Raw genomic sequence first — 9,323 nt, forward strand, 5'->3', positions numbered from 1 at the left:
AAATTAGCATTCCAGGTTCTAAATATTATGTTATCAGGGTTGCTTCAACCCGCGGCAACAGTGTTAAAGTAGCCTAATTCCACTGGAAAACCGCAGACTTGGCAACACTGGCAGGCACGGCCATTTGTAAATATTTTGGGTGTGGCTTCCGGTCTCATCCCAGTCCAGCTATTTTTACAAAACGGCTCTTTTGCTGATCAATATTGTAAATTGGTGTGCCTTACTATGTTATTTTAATATATCATTTTAATTATGAACAGTGGTTTGTAGTACAATCCGTTTTACCGTTTACTGCACGTTATTCTTCCCACTATTACCCCGCATCGGCTTATGAACCGGAAGTCTTGCACAATCACAGAAAATGGCCTACCTTCGCGTTACCTCATGGTGAAAAACAACTTAGTGAAATCATTTAGGAGTATTTTTAATTTTAATTAATAGTAAACTTGGATTTCAAATTGAGAATTTAAAAAAACCCGGAAACGTTGCTAATTTTTACTCTATACCCCATTAAAATGTGACGTTATCAACAGCAGTCTAAAAACACTTAAAACTGGATACGACCTCTAATCTATATATAATGGACTATTATAGATCAGTGAATACGACCCATTTAGGAATTGCTGTTCTTTCACACAGTTACAATAGGAAAGATTAAAATATCTAGTTTCTCAACTACAAAAGAATGTACACACCATTGTTTGAGAGTTATTCTCGTTCTTTGGAAGAAAATAATGAAATAATACTAATAGTTCAGGCCCTGAACTATTGCACTGCGTAGGTATAAAGCTGTGAAAAAAACGCATATGCCTTTTTAGATGAATCCGTGCTTGTGAAAAGGACCTCTCATGTTTCTGCACAACAATTACCCTTTGGACAAAGCTACTCTCATGCAGTTTTTTGTTGTGAGGAAGAACTGAGCATGATAACATACTTTTGTTAAGTGAATGAATCAGTGCGACACTTCCACCATCTAGTGTTAGACAATGTGGAAAACTGTTGGATGAGGTTCTGTGATTTTTTTTTTTTTTAAATGTGTAACGATAATATGCTGGAACAAACAAGTTTAACTAGTTTTTACTACTTTATTATTATTATTATTATTATTATTATTATTATTATTACTATTATTAATATTATTATTAATTTAATTTAATTTAATTTAATTATTTTCCAACGGTCCTGGAGTATGACGCGTTCAAAAGAGGACCATGACGCATGCGAGTGAATAGCGGTTAGACTTACAAATAACAAAGAATGCCAAATTTTATGACAACTTTTCTAAAAAGATATAATTTATTGTACTGTATAAATAAATGAATAATACCATAATTTGATGTACGCAAATCGAGAATATAAATTTTCTGTCCTTATCTTTATGATTGTTCCTTGTAGCAGTATATCAGTGTCTCATTTCCCTGTTCTGTATGTTTTTTTTACAAGTTCAGAAAAAAACAAAAAAAAAACAAAAAACGTGTGAGCATTTTGGTTTCTACGTCAGAACGCCGACTCCTGCGTAACGATACTCTCGTGGATGCGCATGGAAAACTGACAGGAAAGAAATTGTTGAATAAAGTTGATATTTTTGTTTTTGCACAGAAAGTATTCTTGTAGCTTTATAACATTACAGTTGAACCACTAACGTCACATGGACTCTTTTAACAATGTTCTTACTACCTTTCTGGGTTTTGAACATGTCAGTTGCATTGCTGTCTACGCTGTGTCAGAAAGCTCTCGGATTTCATCAAAACATCTTAATTTGTGTTCCGAAGATGAACGGGTTACGGGTTTAGAAAGACATGAAGGTGAGTAATTAATGATATAATTTTAATATTCTTAAATATGCTAAAAAATAAAAACAATTTTGCACTCATTTGTTTGGTATCAAATTTTTAATTGCAAGGACCTTTGGTCCTCTAGTACCAAAAACAGCTGTACAAATATGTAAATACAACAGAACAGTCAAACAGAGCAGAGCTTCTTTAAATGTACCATACTGATAAAACATTTACACTGCATTTGCATAATTATTTTGTACCAATATTCCCCGTTGTATATTATATACAGTGCATAGTTTGACTAGAGAGGGAGTGAAATAGCATTCCTAATAAAAAAATAAATACTACAGATAAAATTATATTTGCATATTCAATCTTCCGCTAGGATTACTTACGAGAACTTGACATACAATGCCTGGAAGCCAGTGTTTACTTATTATTAAAATGTTAAACCATCATGACATTTGGGTAAAATCATGCAGGCTGATCCAGAACGTGCTGGTGAACTATTCCGTATGGAACGTCACCATATGAGTAAACTAGGACATTGGCTTGACAAAGATCCATGCGGGCATCTGTATTTTCTGATGGCTTTTTTTGTGGGCGTACCATTAAATGAACTTAAAAATGTATCTGTCGAGTCTCTAAAAAGCTTTGTGTTTTTTCAAGAGGTCACGAGGGAGCCGACGGGCAGGTCTGTTCTGCTTCTGCGGTACTGGACCTTGGTGTTGGTGACGGCACCGTGCTTTTGTCGCAGATGCAGACGCAGCTGACTCTTGTGACGGAAGTGCAGGTCACAATTCTCACACTGAAATGAGAAACCAGAAGAGTTCACATGAAATGATTCTTTAGTCCTACCATTCAGTACTAAGATGTGAAGAAACGTGCAGTTGATGCTCACATGATAAGGTTTCTCTCCTGTGTGTATTCGTAAGTGACTCTTCAGCGTCTGAAGGTGGCGGAAGCGCGTGCCGCAGATGTCACACGGGTACGGTTTCTCTCCAGTGTGGATCAGGACGTGTGCCCTCAAATGAGCCACCTGAAAAATGATAAAAGTTAAAGACGAAGTGCATTTGATTTGCGTCGTCACTGTACTAAAACACGCTTTGGGGGGTTGTTTTTACCTGCACGAAGCGTGAGCCGCAGGTTTCACATTTGTATGGTTTTTCTCCTGAGTGGATCCGTGAGTGTGTTTTCAGATTGGCAGGTCTGTTGAACTGAGCTCCACATACGTTGCAGCGGTACGGTTTTTCTCCTGCTATAATAAACCAGTATAAGAATGTAAAACTGCAACACACAGAGCATGGCATGCAAAGTCCCAAAAAGCTGCAAATTTACCTGTGTGCCCAGACTTGTGGCTCGCTAGAATTCCATTATAGCAGAACATGGTCTGACAGCCGTCACATTTGTATGGTTTTCCGTCCTCCAGCCACCGCGGCTTCTCTGCGTAAGATTCGTTCTTGGACTCGCAGTCGTTACAGTAGAGTCTGAACCCTTCTGTCAAGACAAAAGAAGAGCTATTAGGCTTCATTCACACTGACTGCTCACATCTCAGATCTGTAGGACTGACTGTCAGCACTGTGAGTGATGAAATCAGATCAATCCACATTTGGTTATGATCACGATATAATAAAAATAAGATGCCAAAAAACTTTTATCCACAACAGTAGAGTAGCAGACACTGTGGGAAAACTAAGCCCTATTTTTCACATTCATGCATATATAGTGTGTCCAATATTGATCACATACTATGACCAATAGGGGGCTCCAAAGAGAGAAAAAAACAACAATAGGAAAATAATGAATAGAAATAAAACTCAGGTATATTTACTTAAAATATATAATGTAGTGCTTAAATAGCGTTAAATGTTATTAATATTACCTAATAAAACATTAAACTATTTTAATATTTAAACAGGTATTACATGCACATCACTTAAATATCTAACACACTAACTATGTAATTCTTAAATATTAATAAACATTTATTATTAAATGTTATATGACTATAACTATTAAAAGATTTAGTTTGTATATTACTAGTATTTTAATATTTAAATAGGTTATTACAGATATATCACTGACATATAAAACACATTTATAAAATGTAATAACTAAATATTTTAATAACAATAATATAATAGTAATAATAATTAATAACTACTAAAACATGAAAAAACAAAAAAGTGACTTAAAACTTAATTAAATATTAAATATTAACTTCTTTAAATAATAATATTTAAATAATAACTTAATTAAATATTAAAATTTAATTAAAAATAATATTAAAATATTTAGTATGTATGGTACTAGTTTTTAATATTTAAATAGGTTTTTACATATATGTCACATATGTGTAAAACATTCAAGGTGTTTATATATATATATATATATATATATATATTTTTTTTTTAATATATATAGTTTTTGTCTAGATTTCTGTAAATAGTTGAATAGTTGATAAAAATAATAAATATTATTACTTTTTAATAACTAAATATTATTATTGACTAAGTACAATACTAAATAAATATTACAATATTTAGGTATATAAGTGAACCGTTTTATTTTTATGAATTATTTTAATTTTTAAATAGTTATTAATATTATTAAATATTAAAATGTAATCAAAAATATTAATATTAAAATATTTAGTATGTATGATATATAACACACATATGAAAATGTGATGACTAACGATTTTTAATATAGATTTTTTTGTAGGTTTTTGTAAATAGCTGCAAAAAATGATTGTTATATAACAACTAAATGTTATTAATGTTATTAGTTTTATTAATATTATGAGTTATATACATTTTTATATAGTTATTAATAATATTTAATACAATTTAGGTATTACATTAAATTAGACATAATGTAGTACCTACATACTAATAAATATCATTATTGTTATTATTACCTTTAAAAATAATACTATTATTTCCCAAAAACGGGTCACAGAAAAAGATGGGGGCCACAATAAAAACGTACATGCACGCTTTAAAAAATCTTGAATTATACAAAACAAACAAACAAACACTGACCATTCTGAATGTCCTCCCAAAAATATGAAACTCATATTTCGCCCAAGCATGAATGCTGTTTAGGCCCAAAAACACATTTTAACATTTTGTAGAAAGTGTGTTCACCTGATTTTGTGGGTGCTGGGCTGCTCTCCTCTGTCAAAGTGTTGGAAAGTGAAGTGTCACGCTCCTCTGTTTTGATGCATTCATCAGTAGATCTAAAAACACATGAAACCGTGTTAACAAATGCTGCGCGGAATGCTAATACTTGCGCTGCCATCCTTAAAATTTGGCTACACTGACCTGCTATCCATAATGGGTTGCCCTCGGGCTTCACTGCTCTTATTGGTGGATTCTGTGACCATGTGAGTTGGAGTTGGTGAGCTGTTGTCATTCGCTCCATCTGTGGAGTTCAGCACAATGAACTTGTACTTCTTCCAGTTGCGGGCCTTCGGGTGACTGATGGAGCTGGGAGGAGACGCCGCTCCTCGACTGCAGCTGCTGGACTCCGCGGGTGAGTTGGGTTGGCAGTCTGACCTGAGAGGACTCTTGGGTGCGCCGGTGTGACACGCTTCGATGTTCTCCACCTCCAGAACCGGAGACTTCCTGTCTCCCTCAGCTCGAGCTGAACGAAAGAGCACAGATGGACGGTTCTTCTCTTCTCTGGCTTCCGTGGCTTCTTTGTTAGTCACGGTCCGAGTCAAGACTCCGCTTTCTGGCGGGGAGTGCTGCTGACGGGCTATCACGCCGGTCTTCGGGATCTGCCAGAGGGGGTTTGCGGTGTTGGAGGTGTCCATGGGGAGAGGTAGATGTCTGTAGAAGCGAGAAGGGCTTTCGGTGGAAGTGCTGACTGCATAGTGCAGGCTGGGAGGACCGTAAGTGCTGAAGTTCACGCTGGATTGGGTGTTCAGGGCATCGCTGAGGATAAAGGGAGCTTCTGAAGATAAATGGCCGTGATTAACCAGCATCTCTGCTCTGCTCTGCTTTACACACAAGCCCCTTTGAAAAAAACAGCAGATGATGTGAGTCAGTGATATAACCGTTTCAAATGGAAATTGCTTTATTTAAAAATAGGTTGTATGTTTTTAAAAATGTTTATACCATTTTCAACAATTGTTCGATTTTATGACTGACTTAAAAAATGACAAAAAAATTATAATATATAATTAAAAATAAATAATATGAAATAAACTATATAATATAAATTATATATATATTTTTTATATAATATAATATAAATTTTATATATATATATTTCTATATATAATTTATATTATCCCATTGTATTTTAAATTTAAGAATATCATTAATTATTATGTTTTGGGGCCTTAGAGCACACGACATTTTATAATTGTAAAAAAATGGAAAAAAAAAATTTTACACCTTGAATGTGTACAAACTAAATTTCTCAAAAAATATTAAAATGACTCAAAAATTTAAATATATAATAAAAAATATTAAATAAATAAATAAATTGTATAATATGTATTATACATATATATTTTTTATATTATATTATAATTTAAATTGTATTTTAAAATTAAATATATACATATTTAAGAATATCATTAATCATTATGTTTTGTAAATTAAAAAAGAAAAATTTGTCAAAAAAAATAATAAATCAAATCTTACATTATTTATTCGAATTAACATGTTGCGAATCACATGTCTGTGTTTGAATGTTTTTGTGCTCTGTTAAGCACTCACCTGGAGTCCATGAACCTCTGGCATGTGTCCATCACATGCTCCATCTGTAAGTATGTGGCTGTGTTGAGGGTGGCTATAATGAAGTTATCTTTAAGCGTGAGGCAGGATGTATACATGAACTCCAACAATATGGCGAAGCCATCGGGGTCCACCTTTGGATCTAAACTTATAACGCTCAAGGAGCTTTTATAAGCGTCTGCAAACATGGAGTAGAAAAGGCCGCTGGGGAAAGACAAGAAATGTCACTTACTGTGCATGTCATGTATTTAACATTTTGCAAAGTGCAAAAATCATTGCACTACCTGCATGCCATCAGAACAGTCTTATGTGCCCGGAACTGCTGCCCACCAACCACAATGGTAACATCGGTCAGGATGTTTCTGCTGCGGAGGCGGTTGAAGTTGAACAGCACATCACCAGCATGGTGAGTGAACTTGATGCAGCCGTCTGCTGCACTTGACATTGTTCACCTGCACAGAAATAATTCACAATCTAGTACAAAAAAAATTTGCAAAAGTAAAAAAAAAAAAAAAAAAAAAAAAAAAAAAAATCACACTTCTTTTTAAAAAACGGTTATGTTATGTAATCTTATTACCAACCTAAAATCTTCATGTCAAAACTGAAGGTGTGCAAGTTTAGTCAAATGAACACTAGATGTCCACAATGTTACAATGTTGCAAACTGAAGACATGGCTGACGTTTACATTAGGCCTAAGACTATTTTGTATTCAATATTCTTTGTGAAATATAGAATCATTTTATGAGTTATGTGTTAGTAAGTTCATTTGATTTCATTTTGGTTAATTCTTCAGTAAAAACAGCATATCTAAGTAATGTTGTACACACATAAACACAATTTCTACATTTTTTCACACCTTTAAAATCCACCATAACTGCTATATTCATATAATTTTCATATTTACTAATTGCATTTGACTTGAGAAACCAACGTGTGCAAACAAACCTAGACAGCTACATACTTAGGCAAATTGCATTATTTAAGCTTTTGTATCACAGATGCACTACCCCAAAAAAGTCGTCTAAGTGGGCAGCTCACTAGGTTTCAGACCTAATCCTGAGTCATCAAATTAACCAGATCTCCATGACGACGTTTTACGCTTTTGATATTATTTTCAGAGATTCCGCATCAACTTTGCTCTCAGAAAAAAAAAAAAAAAAAAAAAAAACATGCATTGCCTTGCATTTACACAAACAACACTACAGGGAGTAGTAGGCTACATGATTCACTTGCGTGAGGCAAGCGTTAAGTCTTTACTGTGAGTGACACTTGTTGAACAGCGATGGTTCATGTTAATATCAAATCTTTTTTATACTATGACGAGAGGTTCATGAGTAAAAGTCCCATGAGTGAACTCTGTTACAGGTGTTTGGTGTAAAACGAGCGTTTCGATTTAATACGGCAGTGAAATAGAAACTACAGTACGCATAAATAATCTCACGACATTAATATGCTTTAATATTGACGCAATGGTAAAAGCACATAAAATATATTCGTATGCTGGATTTATGCTGTAACAGATCGTTTTAGTTCACCAGCATATAATCACATGCGCACGGGTTAGAGCCAAAGCAGAAGAAAACTAAAAAAATAATACAAATACAGCAGTTTTGACATTTTAAATTCAAAATGCATACAATCCTTACTCGTCTAACTGTTTTATGACCACGCAGGGTGTCTATTAAACGTAATAAACTTAGTTTCCCCACACATAAAAAGTTGCATAAATCCGTCTTTATTATACAATCCAGAGCTTCCCAAATCATTTCAACCTCAGTGAATCGAATGCAACTCCTTACATAGTGAAACTGACATATGAGACGAATAAGATTAGTAATTCGCGCAATTAGGCCAACAAAAGTCGAGTTGCGTAATTAACACCACAGCTCTCAACACAAGAAAGTAGTCCGGTTTAAAACAAAATAAAAATTATCTATAGAAATAAGTCGCTTGTATTAGAGCGTCTCGTGTTTAGTCTAGACTTTTTGCTAGATAGAAGAAAATCACCTGGTATATTTTTCTTGGAAGTGTCCACCGAAGACAGTTCTTGGAAGAACTCTTCTGAGAAGACGCAGTTCGCAATTCTCGGAATTTTACCAGTAGACTATACCACTGACACACAAGAGGGGGCAACCAGAGATTCAATCCTAACGCTTCTGTAGTGCTAAATTATTGTTTAACGGAAATATGACATAAGTCATTCTAAAGGATTTGAACTTAAGATGTATGCTTTAATATGATCGCTTTTAGCGACTTATTTATTAACACTGTCGGAGTAATCACACTCCGCGCCTCTGTATATGGTGGTTTGTTCCAGAGAGCTGTCATAATCTACGTCACTCCTCCTCCCACCCTTTCACTACAGTCCAGATTCGGCAGAAATGGTTCCTCCCGATGTGACCCCTCCATTATAATGTGTTTATTATGTCATGTTGATTTAACTCGCCCATTATCGTCATAAGCTACATTTAAGTCTTATGAAGATAAATCACTTTGATTTACACAGATGTACAAAAAGTACCTTTTTTTTTTTAAATGTCAGATGTGTAATAATGATGACAGTAGCTGTTTGATGTTCTCTAATTCTAGGTTAACTATATTACCACAATATTATTATATTATATTTTTATTAAGTTGTTTATTCCATAAAGGGTTGAGATCTTTCTTCTAAAGCAATACGTTTGTACAGTTTATAATAGATAAAAAGCCCAAACCACTTTCGTTTGCTTATTTGTGCATCTGCTAAATAAATTAATAAAAATGAAACACAAACAAGAAAAATGTTCTCTGTAT

General features: G+C 34.0%; 1 protein-coding gene across 3 annotated transcripts; it reads right to left on the reverse strand.

Moving 5' to 3' along the window:
* Positions 1-1,864: 1,864 nt before the first annotated feature.
* On the reverse strand, positions 1,865-8,642 carry bcl6ab (BCL6A transcription repressor b). 3 transcript variants are annotated; one of them, XM_051096960.1, is made up of 9 exons: positions 8,538-8,642; positions 6,814-6,981; positions 6,512-6,733; positions 5,105-5,800; positions 4,928-5,019; positions 3,117-3,272; positions 2,903-3,036; positions 2,680-2,817; positions 1,865-2,586 (listed from the first exon to the last, which is right to left on the reverse strand). In XM_051096960.1, exons 2-9 carry the CDS (start codon positions 6,972-6,974, stop codon positions 2,443-2,445), a joined length of 1,743 nt encoding a protein of 580 aa, XP_050952917.1. In that variant the 5' UTR covers positions 6,975-6,981; positions 8,538-8,642; the 3' UTR covers positions 1,865-2,442. The 3 variants fall into 3 exon arrangements, with proteins under 3 accessions (XP_050952917.1, XP_050952907.1, XP_050952898.1); XM_051096950.1 differs by having other exon boundaries at positions 2,903-3,033; positions 3,117-3,275; XM_051096941.1 differs by having other exon boundaries at positions 1,866-2,586; positions 3,117-3,275.
* Between the last annotated feature and the right edge of the window lie 681 nt (positions 8,643-9,323).

This window comes from Labeo rohita, chromosome 2 (assembly GCF_022985175.1).
Source record: "Labeo rohita strain BAU-BD-2019 chromosome 2, IGBB_LRoh.1.0, whole genome shotgun sequence".
Taxonomy (NCBI): domain Eukaryota; kingdom Metazoa; phylum Chordata; class Actinopteri; order Cypriniformes; family Cyprinidae; genus Labeo; species Labeo rohita.